The 21,604-nt window shown below is 42.9% G+C and overlaps 1 protein-coding gene across 2 annotated transcripts in view; it reads right to left on the reverse strand.

Moving 5' to 3' along the window:
* The window catches only part of ddhd1b (DDHD domain containing 1b), a 74,265-nt gene extending 64,878 nt beyond the window's left edge, over nucleotides 1–9,387 (reverse strand). Inside the window, exon 1 of one of the 2 annotated variants that reach the window (XM_080202712.1) lies at nucleotides 8,648–9,387. In XM_080202712.1, coding sequence (XP_080058838.1) covers nucleotides 8,648–9,191 — 544 coding nt within the window. In that variant the 5' untranslated portion in view covers nucleotides 9,192–9,387. The remainder of the gene's footprint in view (nucleotides 1–8,647) is intronic. The other variant, XM_080202711.1, reaches the window with a different exon arrangement.
* Between the last annotated feature and the right edge of the window lie 12,217 nt (nucleotides 9,388–21,604).

Genomic DNA, 21,604 nt, shown 5'->3' on the forward strand with positions numbered 1-21,604 from the left:
CAGCATAACAGCAGAGGTTGATAATGCAAATCAATCGTAACTTTGAAGTTTATATATTAATTAGATTTAGAAATACAAATGTGAATGCAATCGGAGAGTTTCCCTTCAAACCTTCTCAAAGCAGCAAGCTCCCTTAGAATCAAAGGAGGAGGCCATTTGGACCATTGAGTCAGCACCGACTCTCCGACAGAGCATCTTTTCCCAGGCCTTCACCCACCCATCCCCATAACCCTGCACATTTGCCATAGTTAATTCTTCTAACCTACACATCTTTGGACACTAAGGGACAATTTGGCATGGTCAATCCACCTAACCTGCACATCTTTGTACTGTGGGAGGAAACTGGAGCACCCAGAGATAACTCATGCAGCCACGTGATAAATATTTATTTAAGAAATGGGGGTTGGAGGAAAATACAAGTTTTCTTTATTTTTGCACGTATGTGTGCTTTATCAAACTGAAAGACAAGCAGATTTTGATAATCAGATGATACATGCATGTACATTTTATGCCTAACTGACCCTTCTGCATTTGGCCATTTAAATAGTATAAAAGGAGTACTTCACATTAGGTACTGACCCCCTCTGATCATTTATTATTCTTTTCATCTCCACTATATGTGATCTTTGTATGCTAATAATGCTTACAAAAACTGAGGTTTTCTATACTTAGTAGCTTGACATCTCAATGCAGTTACATAGATTGGTGCCAATAGAATCACGATCATGGTTGTTGAGCAGCAGATAGTATTCCTACTGTTCCATTATAGCACATAGGCTTACAGTACATTTGGAGTGAACTAAAACCTTTTAACAATACCACCACAATTTGCTAGGCATCAAAACTGAATTTTTAGCTTGGCAAAATCAATTGCTGCATTAGACACACCAATAATCCACAAACAGCTATAAGATATTAATATATGCAAGATCAATGGTGATGACTTGTGCTTGTTAATGCGTTCACAATAATATCGAAAGTGCTTTTAATGAATATTTGAATGTTTACAGAAACATCTGATTAGAATTTTCTTCCCTACTCCCATTCTGAAAGAACTCTGTTTAAATGCAGTGGGCTCACCCAAGTTCTGTTATAACATTAATGACAGAACACTGCACCTCTTTTCATGCTCTTTTCAGTACCACCAACAAATAGCAACATTTCAAAGAATCATTTCCACCAATTATCATCACTATCTTATTTTTCTACTTAGGCATTGCATTTTATCTCCCGAAACCAAAGACTCTGATTTCCTTCCCTACACATGCACCCACCCACACACACTCCAATTCTAATTTCAAACACCAGCCATCCTTTACATTCCCTCACATGAATGCATCAAATTATGCACTCTCAAAAATGGAATGATATCCACAAAATACACTTACATATACCTAGATCAGATTTAAGTCCATGTAACAAACTGAAAAACCAATCTTGCAACAATCAACAGAAGAATATAAAAGGAAGTAGATTCTGCAGCCTCTTAAGCCAGCTCCACCATTCAATATGATCATAAATGATACCTTACTTCCGGCCTGCTCCCTATATCCTTGTTCTGAGAAATCAAAAATCTCTCACCTCCATCCTGAATATACCCAAAGAAGCATCTATTGGAATAGAAAATGTCAAAGATTCACAATCCGGAGTGAGGAAATTTCTTTTCATCCAAGTCCTAAAAGACTGCCCCCTTATCATGACGTTTTTAAAAATTAATTTATGGAATGTGGGCATTGCTGGCTAGGCCAACATTTGTTGCCCATCTCCAACAGCCCTTGAGAAATGGTGGTGAGCTGTCTTCTTAAACTGCTGCAGTCCCTACAGTGTAGGTCTACCCAGAGTGCTGTCAGGGAGGGAGTTCCAAGATTTTAACTCGAAAACAGTGATGGGATGGCAATATATTTCCAAGTCAGGATGGTGAGTGACTTACAGAGGAACTTCCATGTGGTGGTGTTCCCATGTGACTGCTACCCTTGTCCTTCTAGATGCTAGAAGTCCTAAGTTTGGAAGGTTCTGCCCAGGGAGCCTTACTATGTGAATCTTGCAGATGATACACACTGCTGCCAGTGTTCAATGGTAGAGGGGGGTGAATGTTTGTGGAAAGGGTGCCAATCATGCCGGCTGCTTTGTCATGGATGGTGTCCAGCTTCTTCAGCGTTGGAGGAGCTGCACCCATCCAGGCAAGTGAACTGTATTCCATCACATTCTTGACTTTTGCCTTTTAGATGGTGGACAGGCTTTGGGGAGTCAGGAGATGAGTTACTCGCTGCAGAATTCCTAGCCTCTGACCTGACCCTGTAATCACACAGTATTGATATGGCTTGTTCAGTTCAATTTCTGGTGACCTGTAGAATGTGCCACAGTTGAATTCAACCCACAACCAGTGTTCTAGATTCCCTAACTATGTAAAACAATCTCTCAGTAGCTACCCTGTCAAGCCTCTTCAGAACGTCTGTACGTTTCCATAAAATCACACCTCATTCTTCAGAATGCAGAGGCCCAATAAATTGTGCAGGAGACCAAAAGTGAGCTTCCTGACAGCAGGATAAAGCTATTGAATTAAGTTGGTGGTTACTAAGCTTCTTGACTGCAAACATCAGGAACCTCTTTTTAATATGTTTCCATGTAATGCATCACATTAAAAGTTAATCCTACCAGAATTAAATGTACCTTTCCAAACAATAAGTGAGAGAGAAACACACGTCTTCAGTTTCATAACTGCTTCAGAGTGGCATGCAGCAGGTGAGGTAGTCTTCATGCCCATTGATCAAAAGTGCTCAGGACAGGAAGAAGATCCTCCTGCACCCAGCCCTGGAAACAGAGTTGCCTACCTTTCCCAGAAGGCCTGGAGCAGAAGCATCTCTGAAACCTGGGGCGGCTCTTTGTCTGCACTTGGACACTTGTCACTTTTGTAAGCTGTGCCAGCAGCTCCAGGGATTGAAGGGGAGTGGCAGCAGTTCCAGGAATTGGGTGGAGGGTGGCATAAGGGGGAAAAAGGGAAGAGGATTGTAACATCTCTAGCGATCAATGATAGTTGGAGCAGGGTGTTGTGGCAGCAGATTCACATGGCAGTGGAAGGAGGATGGCAATAGTTCACAAATCCTCTCAGACAGTGAATGAATGCCTGTCTGGGTGCCCTCTAAATTTGCTATCGGAGCTTCGAGCCTCGTGAATAATGGTAAGGGCATCGACTTCCTACCTGTCACGTGACTGGCTGTGCTTCTCAAACCGAAGTGGCTGGTGATGTGTAATCATGCATGGACGTGTGCAAATGCTGCACACTTCTACTCGTCCTTCTGGTAACAACTTCACCAGGACCAGCAGTTTCCACCCTTATTTGCTCTCTAAATGGTCCAAGAGCAAAATGTGTACAAGAAGCATTAGGGCTAGTATTGTGTCCCACCAGAGAATGAACAGATACCTTTCTGACAGAAAAAATGCTACTTGAGTAAGGATAAATCTTACAAGAGAAAAGAAAATACAAAGTGAATTCTCTTTCTCTGATACTTAATTATAAATATTTTTGACTAAACGTCAGCCACTTTGGGGGTCAAGTTTAAATTTATTTCCAGCAGGATGGTGCTGAAAATGGTCAGGCTAGGGCAAAAGACTGGAAAATTGTGAACGCAAGGATGATGCACCTAAATCACTTACGCTTGAGCTTTCAACGGTCTTTTATACTTGAAGATTCAATTTGTTGGATTAGACACTGCCCACAAAACCTACACGCTTCACTGTAGAATTTTTTACATCTGCATTGTTATCACCTTTTGGTTTTAGTTGCGGCAATCTGGTGCCCACAGAGGTGGTGAACGTCTTGTTGTGTCATCAGTGGAATTACAATGGCAGAACTGGATTCAATTCAACTTCTACATCTGATTTTCAAATTTAATGACTCAAGGAAAAAACTTCCAATTTCTCAGCACAGATGCCTTCAGTTTGTCTACTAAAAATGTTGTGGCAGATCCTCAAAACCAACTGGTTTACTTACTAACGTGTTTAAATTTAACAGATGGGCTGTTAGAAAATGCCTTGATCCAATATGCATCTAATTCCTAGAAGGAACATTGTTACTACAGGGAGAATTGCAGCATGCCATACTCTTCAAATAGCTGACTATCATTCTGGACAACACATTAACTTTGCACTCAGCATGTATACAACACAATAGCAAATTTTTGTGATGCATATATTTCAATTATTTACTTGAGCACTGAAAGCTTCTTCTGACAGATGTAATCATTGAAGCGTGATTCCAAGTCAAAGTTGCATCACTGCATCCACCTGTCTACTAATTTTAACAAATGTTATGCAAGACAATTAACATAACAATGCCCAGTTGAAAACAGCTGGTGCGTGACAAGAGACATATGGTTTATTGTCATTTCTACATTCTCTTCATAAATATGCACCATATACATTTGGAAATTGTAATCTCCTCTGCCCCACAATTTGGAGTGTCTTTTTACAAAGCTTACTTCCAAGTCAAAAGCTGCTGAGGTAACTAACAACTGACATACATCAAGAAAAAAATCATATCAAACTTACAGTAAAGTGCAAAATATCCTGAAGTGTTTTCTATACTGTTAGAATGCCGATTAATTAAAACAACAAATTCTATTCCATGACCACTTGAAGATAACATACAATTTATATCCATCTTGACCTCTCACCCACGTCCATGGTACACCTTTCATGTTCAGACATTTCACTTTTTAAACACTCCTTTCACTGCGCCTTCATGATCTTTATTTTTAAACCCTCCTCCTGTCCTAACTCAACTACCTTACGCATAGTATCTTCAATTTTCATTTGAACTCTCATTGCCCTGTCTCCTTCAGCTTCACCATCACAATAAACTAACACATCCTTGGCCACCATCCTCAATTTCTTCATTACGAGAGCTTGCAACCTTGAACATCTCCACCAGAGCAATTTTCTGAAATCACTCAACTCTTACGCATCTTCTTATCCATCTTAATTCCTCCACTTTAATCGTCCAAACCTGTAAAATATGACCGGTTTATTCCCTTCCAAATGTCCCCTTAACTAGCTCTCCCCTCATCTATCCCTCATCCTGACAATGACATCTCTTAACTGGACGCATAAATTTCTGGCCACTATCTTTAATATCTCCATTCTTCCATAGATTCCAGATGACCTCCCATCCCTACACTTCTAAAAATATAGGGACGAGAGATTTTCTAAAAAGAACTCCTACTGCTTTGTAGTCCATGGCTGATGGACAATTTCAGAGCAGACTAACATCACCAGATTCAATTTCACAAAGTTAATCAGCAACATCACCCCTCCTCTATTTAAAGTCCTCATATTATTATCTCAACCTCCTCCAATTGATCTTCACCCCCGACATTAAATGTAAGGAGCTTGCGTACCTTTATTTCTAAAGGCAGAACCATCCACATGGCCTCCCCATAGAATCCCTACAGTGCAGAATGAGGTCTTTCGACCCATTGGGCTTACATCAACAACAATCTCACCCATGCCCTCTCCCCGTAATCCCACGTATCTATCCTGTTAATCCCCCTGACACTATGGGGCAATTTAACATGGCCAATCAACTTAACCCACACGTTTGGATCGTGGGAGGAAACCGGAGCACCCAGAGGAAACCCACAAGGAGAAAATGCAAACTCCATACAGGCAGTCACACGAGGCCAGAATCGAACCCAGGTCCCTGATCCTGTAAGGCAGCAGCGTTAATCATTGTGCCACCATCCTCTACCCCTCCGCCTCCTCTGTCCTCTCCATCACACTACATCTTCCACAATGGTACTTAGATTCCAGAATCTAACTGCACCTGCTGTTAGTTAGACATACCCTTGTTTAGGTTTTTACACCTATGCAAGGCAAGTTGCCACAAGCATGAGCTTTCAATGGCTCTAGAAAAAACAGGGCATCAGGGACCCAAGAGGTGCAATGGTGCATCGTGTTAACCAATTCAAGGATTATGAAATTATCCGTATAAGGAAGGAGATGCAACTTAAAAGTGAGTGAATTCAATATCAGACACAAAAAGAGAATTAAAGAGAGGTAGAGGAGGATTGAATGTGAAAAGGCAAATAACATTTCTAAGATCTTCCACAATTAAAATCCAAAGGAATAAGACTCCAAGTCTGTGAATGCAATTTTCAGTGCCAGACAGATTGGTAATTAACTTTTATAACATCACTAAAAGAGCATTTAAACTGAAATAGACAAAACTTAATTCTGTGGCAAGTTTATTAACAGTGCACCATTTAAAGCATCTCAATCTCAGAGATGCCACTTTCGCAATGCCACCGGCAGTAATATTACTAAGACGAGAAACATTTGGATATTAGAGTCTTATCAACATTTGCCCACCTCCTGAAGTTGCTGCACTATTTGCACATAACTAATATTGAGCACCATTAATTCACCATTATTTTAACAGCAAAGTCTGGACCATTTTCTCTCTCAACTATCCCCCTAGCCAACTCCTAGTTACTCACACAAACATAGCATCATTAATTTCTTCCTTTCTTCTGTCATTCTTACAGCAGGGTTAATATTCAATTTCACTGCTTAGGTAGTAATTAATCATATACCCATTATAAAGCCCAGTTATCATTTCCGTTGAAACCAATGGGATGAGAATAGGGCTGGTTCCACCACAGATTAGCGATCTTCACCATCAGATTACCATTTAAGCAGGAAAGTTAAAAATTAAGCCTGCTTAGCGTCTCCAATCTCTTAATGCTTTAATACTCCTTAATGCTTCAATAGTTTTTGAGTCAGAAGGTTGTGCATAAAGTCCCACTTTGTGACTTGTACAAAAAGAAAGGCTGACACCCCAATGTAGCACTGAACAAGCACCAACCTTTGGATGAGACGAAGTTACTGCTTGTCTCCTCATGGGGGACAAAAAGATTCCAGCACACTATTTCAAGTAGTGGGGGAGTTCTCTATGATGTCCTTACCAAAATTTACCCCTCAATCACCAGTTAAAAATTCTAATCATTCAAATGCTATTTGTGTCATCTTGCTGAACACAAGTTGATTTTCATTCCACCTACACAACAACAATGACTACACTTAAATTAGTTATTAAATTAGTTGTAAAGTGCTATGAGACATCTAGAGGCCATGAAAGGTGCTTTTTAAAAACAATTCTCTTTTTCTTTGTTGCCACCTAAATAAATATTCTGAATTCTCTCTCACTTACAACACAGACTACTTTCATTCCATCTATTTACGAAGTGTCTTAAGGTGCCATATTCTGTTAAGGTGCTAAGCAAATGCAAGTTATTGTAGTCTTAGTCAAAATCACTAATGTCATGCACATGTTGTTACACTTATGCTTCCTACTATATTCAAGACTTTTTTCACCAACTGAGTTCAGTGGTTCTTCACCATACCGTGCTCTCACACCTGCACAGTTAGTGTAGCCCTAAATTTCAACATTTTAAAAATTCTGTTATTGTACAATCATCTCCACTATACCTAAGAGCTTCACTGTTGCTAGCATCGCATCAATCATTTAAATTAACCTTTCTGCAACATCACTCACAATGAGCCATCTTTGGCATATATACTGTCCACCACTATCAAAACTGATTCAATGTCGCTACACTGTCAATGTAAGAAGTGTCTTCCCATGACATCTTTTTGGTGCCTATCACCAGTAACCTTTGATCTTGACTTGGTCAGCTCTTCCATGCTTCCCTCAGACTAAAGCATGTATACAAAACCATGACCTCAATTTGATACTGAACTGAGCTTTTTGGTCTCATAACTGACCAGTTGTCATTCCTCAAAACTCAACAAAATCACTGCAAGATCTTGTAGAAGTTTAAATCCTATTTTGCTTTACTATCTGGAAGAGCTCCTTCAGCTTTGTGCTCCTGATTTCCAAAGTGTTGACTGTTGCCCACTTCTGCTACAGCAACATTGTTGATGATTATACCCTTGCTCCCTGGGATTCTCTCAACTAAGCCACGTTGCCATCTTCAAACGTTGTTACTTCTGATAACTGAGGGAGCACCATATAAATGTATGATAATTAACCTAAAAATTGTGTGTATGTTTGGAGCTCCATTATTAATAACTTGAAGAGGTAATTAAAAAAAGGGTTAACTTCTATGCAGCATCTTATCAGTGTTAATTGAAACTCTAGAAAATGTTAAATAAAGCATTTAGAAATCGGGGTACAAACTGGAACAGTAAATGGTTTTCTAAAGGAAGGCAGGTGCGTTTACGGTTGAGAATCATTGCAATGGTTTAGCTGCTGCTTCAGTACACCAGGGACCCGGGTTCGATTCCCGGCTTGGATCACTGTCTCTGCGGAGTCTGCATGTTCTCCCCGTGTCTGCATGGGTTTTCTCTGGTTTCTTTCCACAGTCTGAAAGACATGCTGATCAGGTGCTTTAGCTGTGCTAAATTCTACCTCAGTATACCCGAACAGGCACCAGAGTGTGGTGACTAGGGGATTTTCACAGTAACTTCACTGCAGTAACTTGTGACACTAGTAAATAAAGCAAAAAACATCTTCCAGAAGCAAAGGGGAAGCTCATACACAGGTCAGTCTTGTTTAATCCAGTTGCTGATTTTTCTTGGCTATAAAAGGGGGGAGGTAGGTTAGGATAGAGGAAGAAGCGACACTCACGGTACCAATAGACAGGATAACAGCCCTTGTCCACCACGTTGACTTCATAGAGGCCTCCGCGGACACAGACGGTCTTGACGGTGTCCAGGCTGGAGTCAGTGGCCACGGCCTTGCTGTACTCCCGGTACATGAGCTCGATTCGCAGCGAGTCGTAGCCGATGAAAGGTTTCCAGGTCTTGCGGTCCTCCTTGTAAAACCAGCGGACCTCCTCGGAGCCCAGCTCCCCCACCACATCGTAGCGGTGCCGGACGCTGCTGGCGCGGCTCCGCTTGCGGTTGACCGAGGTGTCGCTGCCGCTGAAGTCGGCCTCGTCACCCTCCAGGTAAGGCAGCGAGGCCTCCGACTCGGCCGTGAACAGGTCGAAGGTCTCATCGCTCAGCGAGCGGTACATCTCCAGGCCGAAGCGGCCCGAGCGCCGGCGCCGGTGCGTCTGCGGTGAGGTGCCGGGCGAGGAGCGGGTGGACGACGGCTTCTCATCGCTGGGCGCCGCTTGCTGCTGCTGCTGAGGCGGCGGCAGGGGTGGTGGCGGCGGCGGCGGCTCCATGCTGCTGCGCCTCCAGGCCTCTCCGCCGGCCAGTCCAGCCTGGCCTGCCCTCGGCTCCGATCGCCGCTGCGGCGAAGCTGCTCCTACTCGGACTCCGCCTTCCCGCCGCTCATCAGGTGGAGAGGGAGGGACCGAGCGGGGTGGGGTGGCCGGCCGGCCGGCCTCAGTGAGCTCCCTGCCGGGTGGGCGGCTCTCTCTTCACCCCCACCCCTCAGCCACGCTGCTTCTCTTCCTCGGCCTCGAACTGTCACAGTGCTGCCGGCAGCGAGTCCCTCTCCCACCCACCGCCGGCCGCTCCCGCTCGGCCCCCGGCCACAGCCCGCGTCACAACGCCGCACGTCAGCCCCTGGAGACACAGACAGGCCGGGCCGGGATCCCTGGGCTGGGCCGGGACTCAGCTCCTCCACCCCTCTCGTTAGTTCAGGGACCAGGAACTCACACCATATCCGACAGGGCTCTGCTGCATCTCCCGCCTGGACTGAGAGTCCGCCCGGCTGCCTGCTGGGACCATGCCTCGTTACCTAGGGGATTGGGATAGACCGGCTTGCGTGGGCCGAGTGGCCTGTGACATTCTGTGAGTGAGATCAATCCTGAGGATGGATCATTTCCACCTACAATAAGTACACCAGACTGAATTAACTTCTGAAAATCTTACTATAGATCCTTGATTTTATTTCCTGGCTTTAAAAATGTCAATTTTTGAATTAAAGACTTTACTTATAATTACTCTACCTGGAAATATGATGTGAATCAATTTTATTCATACAGCCAAGCCATCATTATTGTCTTTAGAAATTGGTGAACCATCTTCTACATTTCGGAGGGTAATCACGATTAAGCCAGACTGACCAATCACAACAGATTCTCTTCAAAGCCAACTAGATGGGTGAATGACAATCTCTTCCTTCCACGCAAAGGTGTAGTGCCCAATTTTGAGACATTGGAGCTCCAAGAAAATGTGTTGGTCATGTCATTGTTAGATCTATTATGAGATTCTTCCCCTTGTATTAATCATTTGAGTCCCTCAAAAGTGAGTAAAATTATATTTAACGTGAAAAATGTTAGTGCCAGTAGGTGGAAGGAATTTTATTTTGAACCATGTGGTACTTTGAATCATTGGTCTTTTAGCACAGCTAGAATTTTGTTGTGCAACAGTTCAGTTATATAATCCAAGCTTGTTCAAAACTTTAATTATCAAAATGATACCACAATAGTTTCCATAACAAGTAGGGTGGCATGGTTGGTCAGTGGCTAGCACTGTTGCCTCACAGTGCCAAGGACCTGGGTTTGATTCCTGGCTTGGGTCACTGTCTGTGTGAAGTTTGCACGTTCTTCTCGTGTCTGCTTGGATTTCCTCCCACAGTTCAAAGATGTGTGGCTTAGGTTGATTGGCCAAAATAAATTGCCCCTTGGTGTCAGGGGGACTGGTGACATGGGTGCATGAGGTGACAGGGATAGGGCTGGGTGGGACTGTAGTTGATGTGGACTCAATGGGCCAAATGGCCTCCTTCTGCACTGTAGGGATTCTATGAAAAGGTCTAGTTAATGTTTCTTAAGGAAGAGGCTGATCTTAGTCTTTGAGTTCCCTACCTATTGGTGACATCGCAGCTGGTTTGTGACATGTGGTGTTGGATCCCAACTCCTCTGGGGTCGGGGGGGGGCGGGGGTGGAAGTGTTGTGGCTCATAGAGTCTTACAAACACAAGAGTTGATATTCTGTTTGAGAATACTTGAGTGTGATGGTGTTATAATGAAGTTCATATGACTGAAACCTTGTTTGCATTCTGCAGTGCTGCTTGGAATTGCTTGTGTACAATTTAGTAATGGTTGTAAATCCTGGGGTAAATAAAAACAGAAAATGCTGGATTAACTCAGGTGCCTTCTGCGCCCGTTGGGCACTGCAGGGGCTGAGGTGCATTATGGACCCTGACAATCACATCTTGATTTGATGCGTTTTAAGTTTCCTTTGTACTTTTTGTTCGGGCTGTTCCCCTTCCTTTTGGAGAGCTGCCCCTTTTACTTTGTCCTAATGTAATTTGAGTTTGTTTATTTGGTTTGACCTAAAAGAAACTGGCAGCATCTGTGGAGAAAGAAACAGTCTTTTGAGTCTATTATGTTGTCCAGCTTCCTCAAAGTATTTTCTGAATGCAGGTATTATAGAATTAAGTGACAATTTAAACAGCTTATAGATAAAGATACTGCTGGTTCTCCACAACCTGGTTGTGTTAAGAATTTGGGGAAGTTAACAAAATTAAAGCTGAACTTTCAAAGATGAAAACAACATAACAGCCAAATACAAGGAAGAAGGAATTGACCTTAAAAGAGGACAAAGAAGAAGGAAATGTGATTTACTCAGTAACAAAATTAGCAAGCATCCGAAGAACTTGAGTGAATTGCTATAAGAACATAAGAACATAACATAAGAAATAGGAGCTGGAGTAGGCCATCTAGCCCTTCGAGCCTGCCCCGCCATTCAATAAGATCATGGCTGATCTGTCGTGGCTCAGTTCCACATTCCTGCCCTCTCCCCATAATCCTTAATCCCCTCGCTTATCAAAAACCTATCAACCCGCGTCTTAAAAATATTTAGCGAGGCAGCCTCCACCACTTCAACGGGCAGAGAATTCCAGAGGTTCACCACCCTTTGAGTGAAGAAGTTCCTCCTCAACTCCGTTCTAAACCGCCCCCCCCTTTATCTTGAGGCTGTGCCCCCTAGTCCTACTGTCCTTTCTGAGCAGGAAGAGTCTCTCCACCTCTATCCTATCCATCCCATTCATCATCTTAAATGTCTCAATGAGATCTCCCCTCATTCTTCTAAACTCTAACGAGTACAAGCCTAGTTTATTCAGCCTCTCCTCATAGCTCAACCCCCTCAACTCCGGTATCAGCCTAGTAAACCTCCTCTGCACTCCCTCCAAGGCCAAAATATCCTTGCATAAGTGCGGCGACCAAAACTGCACACAGTACTCCAGCTGCAGCCTCACCAATGCCCTATACAGCTGCAGCAAGACCTCCCTACTTTTATATTCAATTCCCCTCGCTATGAAGGCCAGCATCCCATTAGCCTTCCTGACCACCTGCTGCACCTGCAGGCTGGGTTTTTGCGACTCACGCACAAGGACCCCGAGGTCCCTCTGCACCGTCGCCTGCTGCAGTTTTTTGCCATGTAAGTATATCAGTAAAAAATGTTTCCAAGACCAGTGAAGCTATACAATGGATGACTTCCAAAAGCAAGGAATGAGAAAATCCATAGGGTGGCATATCAAAGCAACTAAATGGTATAATTGTTAGCATCCTCACTAGAAAGTAGGCTAATGCTCGAGAAGCCATTGTCCATCTAATAGCCAGGCAGGCCAAAATCTTCAGAGGCCAGTTCCATCTAACATCTGGAGCCAAAGCAGATTTCAGATGTTCTCTTCTAAATGGCGGAATTTCATATTTGCTGAACCAGCAAAATACAGTTTCCCAGACCTGGTCATTCAAGCTGTATTGGGTGGTAACTATGAGCTGGATTTGACTTATTAAATTAAAGTCGATGTTGGGAAAAAGGGTGTCTTAATGAGTTAAGGAACATGGCTATATTTTGAGAGCAAGAGGTAATTTCAGACCAAGAGTTGTGAACGTAGCCCAGTCCATCGCGAAACCAGCCTCCCATCTACTGACTCCATCTACACTTCCTGCTGCCTTGGAAAAGCAGCCAGCATAATGAAGGTCCCCATGCACTGTGGGCATACACTCTTCCACCTTCTTCTGTCGGGAAAAAGATATAAAAGTCTGAGATCAAGTACCAACTGACTCAAGAACAGTTTCTTCCTTAATGCCATCAGACTTTTGAATGGACCTACCTTATTCTGTACACCCTGGCTATGATTGTAACATATGTTCTGCACCCTCCCCTTTCCTTTGCCTCTATGTATTCTATGAATAGTATAGTTTGTAAGGTGCACAAGAAACATGTATCAATACATGTGGTGATTAAAGCAGATAAAAGTGTATTTATTATTAAACGTACTTAAGTGTCAGAGTGCATATTTAGTCTTTTTTTACTGTTGTGAAAACCAGTTAATAAAGATTTATTAAAGATTGGGTCATATATTGCTCCTCACATTAACCCAAACAAACATATGCCACTAGGAGCCAGTGTTTCAAGGTGGCACATTCTCATGTGATACCAGTGGGGTTTGTAACAACTAGCCTTTGGCAAGAACGTGCAATTGGTTAATCAGCGATGCTTAAGTGGATTGGCTTCAGAGGCTAAATGAGAATCTTTCAATGACATGGTTGTGAACATTTGCTTTTCTAAATTATTAACAAGACAGGTAAGAAACTACTGATAACCTCACTGCTCTCTCATGAAAATGTTCCCTGTCGTGATGGCAATTTTGGCCTTGGGTTCTTGTGCTAGGTCGCTCTTTCAGTCCAGGCAAGATGAATATGCTGTGAAGGATCAGTTTGTATGCGTACACAATTGTGTATTTCTGGGAACATACTGAGTTCCTGCAATGTGTCATACATCAGAACTAAGTCTAAGAGAAACTGTATCAAAGAAATTCTCTTTAACAGATTCTCATAGGCTTTCCTGTTAGCTGCAGACCTCGTTTCATCTTTCGTTGCCAGTTCAAAAGGAGCACACAATGGGAATTCTCTGGCTGTGCTGGTCTAAAAGCCAGAAATTCCCACCTGACTTCACGTTCTCTGCAACCCACCTGCTAAAATCCCAGTGATAGATGGGTTGGGAGAATTCTGGCCAATGCGCCACATAGCTGACAGTGTTCAAAATGAACTTGCCACCCATCTGGTGCTTAATGTGGCCTATTTTGAAAATTTGTTTTAATTCAGCAGTGCATTTTGCAAGTTGTCTCTGAGAGGTGATCTGTTCTACACAGAGTACAATTTGTCCATAAGTTAATGGAAACGGTTCACTCCACTAACTTGTCATTAAATCATTCTTTGCAAGTTCTAATCTATGATTTAAACTAACAAATAATAATGTCTGGGTATTGCACTATGAATCTGTTAGCTACATCCGATTTGGTGCCCAGTGTAACAAGATACTACTTCAAATAGGAGTCATCAAAACCATATGCCTTGTGATTATTCAAGGAGTTACTTAACTATTGTATCAACTTTGTAATTTGAAAGTTCAATTAAATCTAGAAGTGTCAGTCATATTTCTTATTATTTTCAAACTTCAGATAGACTGCTGGATCAGTTTTGCAATAAGAATTGCAATTTTCCTCTTTTATGACTTAGATATGCTGGCAAAGTTTCTTCCTCATCTTGGTAGCTATGTGGTGACTAATTTCTGCAGCACCAACAGGCAAGCAACCCAATTCCCATGTCAGCACCATTTTTTGCTTTGGAGCTCCAGTAAGCCAGAGTGAGATCTGCTGTATTGAGCTGAGTAGTATACAGAATAGAAAACTACAAGTTACCTTTTAGATGATATGCGTTCAGATTGTCTCAAATTTTTGCAGGACTGTTTTTGTTTGCTTTTTCAGCAACATGTTATGCAGTAATGTGAGCTTTCAACAGTTTATGCTCTGCATTTTTTTTCTCAGATTTCAAACCTGCACTTTGGTAGATCCATTGTAGTGACAGTGGACAAAATTCATCAAATCTAAATCCCTTGGATGTAAAGAGGTTTTCAATATTTGCACACATTTCACAAATGATGTGGATTTTTGATCTTGTCGTCTGTCCAAGGTTTTGTCTCTTTTTATTTCCTTTTACACACAGATGTGAACTTGCCATTGTATCAAGATTTGTTTCAATATTACATTGTGTGGTCAGTTTTGAATGTGAAGCAGTTGCAGCACTGAAGTTCTCCTCTCCATTATCACTCAGTTTGACAGTACTTGAATGTCCAGTCTCAACAAAACGAGGTTCTGCTTTTTTGTTTTGCAGTCAGTGTTGTTATCAGACTCAGCTATGCTACAGGTTTAAAGAGGGAGTTACTGGCCTCAGGGCCAACTCACAAAGCAAAATGCCTTGGTATGATTTAGAAATCACAACTTTAGGGAATAAATTAAAACTGACTTCCCTATCTTCTCTCTTGCATTTTAAGTTTTATATCACATCTATAATTTATTTCAAAATATGAAGCTGCTGAGTCACTATCTTATTTACACAAATAATAAATGGGTTGTCTTTTCAGTTGTATATTTTTCTTTCTGCTTGGGTCTTGGTGTGAAATGCAAAACCTATCCCACAATCACGATTTTCTTGATGTTTATGATCAGGGAGAACAAGTTGCAAACTTGAGCCTCATGACTACTGAAAATATGTCCAACAGATTGGGGCCTGTGACACACGGGCTCAGACATGTCCACATGATGATGGCATACCCAAGGGCTATCTGTATAGTTAGATAGCTGGGGTCTGATGATCAGTGGAATGCCCAAAACTCCTCTTTAAGGATGCTTGCAAATTTGACATAAAGCCCCAAAATATTGATTATTGCACTTGGAAGCCTCTAGTTGACAACAGAAGAAAATGGTGAATCTTCCCTTGGGTTGGCGTATGCCACAACATTGACCACAGGCTGTAGTGGCTTGGCAACAGGTGCCAATGCTGAAAGCAACAAACTCTTGGAAACAAAGAGGCTCAATATGAAGACATCACCCAAAATGGATGGTTTGCTGCATGTCCACCACCTTCCATAGATGGAACATTGCTGATGATGACAGAAACCCTTAAACTTATGTTGGGATGGATTAAACTTTTGCAGGCATTGACGGCTGTTCAGCACCTCTCCCAAGAGAATCATAGAATCATAAAAGCCCTACAGTGCAGAAGGAGGCCATTTGCCCCATTGAGTCTGCACCAACAAAAATCCCAGATAGGCCCACTATACAACACATTTAGCCCACTGATCCCTCTAACCTACACATCCCAGGACACTAAGGGGCAATTTAGCATAGCCAATCAACCTAACCCACACATCTTTGTGAACTGTGGGAGGAAAACGGAGCAGCTGGAGCAAACCCACACAGACACAGGGAGATCACGCAAACTCTACACAGACAGTGACCAAAAATTTGCTTTCACATTGACAATACTTTTTAATCAGAAAATATTTCAATGTATTTGATAAAAGCAGTATCAAAAATAAAAACAAAATATCTACAGCAGATGAGGGTGTAGCCATTGAAAAACAGCGGTGGTCAATGTCTTTGGCTTTTCCTCAGGATAAAAGAAAATGGATACTGAGCAGAAGGAGGAGACATTAATAGGGTTTGATATTAAATGGATTTTAAGAAGAGAACAAAGGTGGAGAGGTAGCAGATTCAGAGAGGCGATTCCAGTGTGTGGTTTAGGTAGCTGAAGGCACAGCAGCCAAAGGTGAGGACAATGAGAAAATCGTAAGATGTAGGAGCAAAAGTAGCCCATTCAGTCCATCATGTCTGCTCTGCCATTGAATGAGATCATGACTGACCTGATATAATCCTCAACTTCACTTTCCCACCTCCCTGATTTCCTTACTAATTAAAATCTGTCTATCTCAGCCTTGAACACGCTTAACCTAGTTTCCACAGCCTTTTGTGGTAAAGAATTCCACAGGTTCACTACCCTCTATGAGAAGGAATCCCTCCTCTGTCTTAAATGGTTGATCACTGACTTTGGGATTATGGTCTCGGGTTCTGGTCTCTTCACATATGGGATACAACAACACAGCATCTATGTTGTCAAGCCCCCTGAGAATTCTATATATCTCAATAAGGTCGCCTCTCATTCTTCTAAACTCCAGTGTGTACAAGCCCAACCTACTCCACTTCTCATAAGAAAATCCCTCCATTCCTGGGATCAACCTAGTGAACCTTTTCTGATTGCCTCCAGTACCACAATATCTTTTTTAGATAAGGGGACCAAAACTGGTCACCACAGTATTCAAGTGTGACGTAACTAGTGCCTTGTATAGTTTTAGCTAGACTTCCCCGTTATACTCCATTCCCTTTGAAATAAAGGCTAACATTTCAAATCCTTCCCTATTACCTGCTGAAGGTGCATGCTAACTTTTAGTGATTTATGCACAAAGACTCCCAAATCCCTCTGTGCTGCTGTCTTTCACCATTTTAATAATATTCAGCTCCTTTATTCTTCCTACTCAAGTGCATAACTTCACATTTTCCTACACTATATTCCATTTCCCCTGTTAATGCCCACTCGGGGAGACAGTGGCAGAGTGATACTGTCACTGAACAGATAATCCAGAGATGCAGGGTAATGTTCTGGGGACAATATCTCACCATGACAGATATTGAAATTTGAATTCAATAAAAAAATTCAATTAAAAGTCTAATGATGACCATGAAATCATTGTCGATTGTCATAAATACCCACCTGGTTTACAATGTGCTTTAGGGAAGGAAATCTGCCATCCTTACCTGGTCTGGCCAACATGTGGAAGGTACAGTGGCACAATGGTTAGCACAGCTGCCTCAGTGTCAAGGATCCATGTTCAATTCCTGGCTTGGGTCACTGTGTGGAGTTTGCACATTCTCCCCATGTCTGCATGGGTTTGCTCTGGGTGCTCTGGTTTCCTCCCATAGTCCAAAAATATGCAGGTTAGGTGGATTGGCCATGCTAAATTGCCCCTTAGTGACAGGGGCACTAGCTAGGGTAAATGCATGGGGTTATGCGGATAAGACTTGGGTGGGATTGGGTGCAGACCCAATAGGCCAAATGGCCTCCTTTTGCACTGTAGGAGTCTATGATAATATGACTCAACAATATGGTTGACTTGTCACTGGCATCTGAAATGACTGAGCAAGTTACTCAGTTCAGGACAATTAGGGATGGGCAATAAATGCAGGCCCAGCCAGCGAAACCCACATCCATGACTAAATTTAAAAAAAACTTAACGTGTCTGTATCCCTCTGTTGACTCTTTGGGCGGAATTTTACGAGACTTTTTCTAAGTATCCTGCTAGCGTGAAAATGGGAGCGTTATTGATTTTTTTTGAGTAAGTTTTCATACCCAATCTTATGCACTTTGAAATGATGAGCTAGTCAGTTTCTAGCCAGAGAGGCTGTGGGCTGGGCGTAATTGGCCAACTAGTCTGTAGAGGGAGTTATTGCAAATGTGCAGACCTCTGATGCTGCACATGCACATTAACAGTAGCAGGGGTCTGACAGACAAAAGAGAGCTGTCAGACCCTTGCTACTGCAGGCAGCCTCAACCAGCAATCTTCCCCACTCCCACCCAATTGTGGGGGCCCGCTGCCCAAGAAGATGCCTCTCCCAGCCTCCTCCACTGCCTGGACTGATTGTGGCTCTCATTCCCTCCCCCACCGATTGCAGGCAGAGTGGCAGTGGGCCACCCCACACCCACATTGGTCCTGTCCCTCACATGCCCCACTTCCCACAGTCCGCAACCCCCCCTTGGCCCTGCCTCTGGCACTGCCTCGTGGGCGATGCCAAGGTGCCCAGCAGGCATTGCCCTGGTGCCAGGGTGGCATTGCCATGGTGCCAGGGTTGCATCTTCACACAGCAACGTTTAAATGTATCGTGCAAGAGCATACTTCTGCATTTCCTTTTCCCATGTTTTCTGCCTAAAGACAGGTCTGAGCCACAGTGTTACAACCCTCCAATCCGAGTGGAGCAAAGAGGCAGGTACCAAATCTTCACCAGCCAGAATGGGGATTGAACCATGTGCTTTTGATGTCAATCTGATTCACATTGACCATTGAGCCAACATCCCCCATTTACCACCCCAACCCCTCTTCCCCCCCCTCCCCCCCCCACGCCCCCATCCTTTTCCATTGAACAGCGGTTGAACAATCAATATCTTATTTTTGAGTGGGGTCATTCTATCATAGAAACTACTATCCTTCCCCAATCGGTCAATGACTTTCAACAGTTTTTGAGATCCTTAAGAAACACAGCTGTAAGTATGTCTAGTGTGGTGTCAGAAATCCTGTTCCAGATAGATGAGGGTTCTTGGTGCACCTTGCGCTAAGTACTATTAAAATATACAATTTGCTGATCTTGCATTTTCAGACAAACATAACTTGTTGCTCCACACTGCTAATGCAGTGTTTGTGAAGCACATTATTGGCTCCAATGTTTTTCTCCAAAGCTATTATCTGTCAGCTGATGGGAGATGTTGCAATTTGAACAAGTGTGGTGTGCATGGTTTCCAACTCAGCATCAGTATGGTTGTTGCTGCGGGTAAAAGGCACTGTATGTCCTGGAAATTCATTTCCAAACAATGCTGAGATTTCATTTTCAGTTCCACATAATTTTCACGCTTTGACTATTAACTGTTTAATCACTTGCATGGGCTTGATTTCACTTCAGAGAGATATTCAAGCAAATCATTAATAAGCATCATCTGTCCTTTGACGAGCATTATCTCTGCTTTCTGTTGCCTGTTTTTGGAATCCAAATGAATTATTTTTTAAAAACACTCATTTAATTTACTCATCAGTTATCATTGTCAGTCTGTCACATTGGCTCGAAATGTAATGAAGTATTTTCTACTTAATGTAAACAGAGATTTGGGATGGAGGCAGAGGTGGATGGGGTGGGAATTCTCCACTGGTTGGAGTCATCCCTAGTACATAGGAAGGTGGCATGGTTGTTGGAGGCTATCGTATTGGCCCCAGAATTTTTAAAAAATTCTTTCACAGTGTGGTTGTTGCTGACTCAGGATTTATTGCCCATCCCTAATTGCTTTTGATAAGATGATGATGGTGAGCTGCCTTCTTGACCTGCTGCAGTGCATGTACTGTAAATACATCCATAGTGCTGTTGGGAAGGGAGTTCCAGAATTTTGACCCAGCAACAATGAAGGAATGGTAATATAGTTCCAAGTCAGGATGGTGTGTGGCTCAGGTTGTAGGGGAGGGGTGTGGGGGGCACTTGTAGGAAATGGTGTTTCCACGTATCTGTTAACCTCGTCTTTCTAAGTAGTAGAAGCCATGAGTATGGATGGTGCCATCAAAGGAGTCTTGTTGAATTGCTACAGGGCATCTTGTACTTGATGTGCACTGCTGTCACTGTGTGTCAATAGTGAAGGAAATATTGAAATATTGAAGTATTGAAAATAGTAGATAGGGTGCCAATCAAGCAGGCTGCTTTGACCAGGATGGCGTTGAGCTTCTTCAGTGTTGTTGGAGAATATTCATCACACTCCTGAATTGTGCATTATAGATGGAGGGCAGGTTTTGGGGAGTCAGAAGGGGAGTTATGCCACAAAATTCCTAGCCTCTGACCTGGTCTTGTAGCCCTTTACCTCTTCTATGCTTACCATCCAAGGTCCAAACCATTCATTCCAGGTTAAGCGGTGTTTCACTTGCACCTCTTTCAATTTGGTGTATTGCATTCACTGCTCCCAATGTGGTCTCCTCTATATCAGAGAGACTGAGCTTAGACAGAGTGATCACTTTGCTGAGCACCTTCAGTCTGTGTACAATCAGCACCCTGATCTTCCAGTTGCTTGCCATTTTAACATACAATCCTGCTCCCATGCCCACATGTCTATCCTTGGCTTGCTGCAGTGTTCCAGTGAAGCTCAACACAAACTGGAGGAACAGCATCTCATCTTCGTGGCACAGTGGTTAGCACTGCTACCTCATAGCCCCTAGGGACCTGGGTTCGATTCCCTGCTTAGGTCAATGTCTGTGTGGAGTTTGCATGTTGTCCCTGTGTCTGCATGGGTTTCCTCTGGGTGCTCCGGTTTCCTCCCACAGTCCAAAGATGTGCGGGTTAGATGCATTGGCCATGCTAAATTGCCCTGTAGTGTCCCGGGATATGTAGGTTAGAGGGATTAGCGGAGTAAATATGTGCGGGTTGTGGGAATAGGGCCTGTGGTAGGATTATTGTTGGTGCAGATTTGATGGGCTGAATGACCTCCTGTACTGTAGGATTTCTAAGATTCTATGATATAATTCTGGCTAGGCACTTTACAGCCTTCTGGTCTCAACATCGAATTGAATAACTTCAGATGATTTGATCTGTCCAGCCTCAGCCCCTTTGTTTTCATTCTATTTTGTTTAATTTTTTACAATTCTCTACCTTTTATTTCTTTAGTGTCTCTCTTCATTATTCTCCTCCCCAACTCTTTCCCCCTACTTTATCCCTCTTCCCTTACATTTGCTCCCCCTTTTCTTGTTTTACCTCTGACACATCCATCTTCCGACCCCTTCCCCCAACATCTTCATCTTTCACAGCTTACAACTTCTCTGCCCTTTGGTCATTCACATCCTTTATTCTCTCTGTGGACAGTTATTAGCAGTCTTTCCCCTGGTTTCTGTAGCTTTGACTCATTTTTCATTCCCCTTTCTATGCCTTTTACCTTTGACAGAGAGTCATCTGGACTTGAAATGTCACCTCTTTTTTCCCCTTACAGATGCTGCCAAACCTGCTGAGATTTTCCAGCATTTCTCTTTTGGCTTGTAGCCACAGTATG

This window comes from Carcharhinus amblyrhynchos, chromosome 14, assembly GCF_965287045.1.
Source record: "Carcharhinus amblyrhynchos chromosome 14, sCarAmb.v2.hapA, whole genome shotgun sequence".
Classification (NCBI taxonomy): Eukaryota; Metazoa; Chordata; class Chondrichthyes; order Carcharhiniformes; family Carcharhinidae; genus Carcharhinus; species Carcharhinus amblyrhynchos.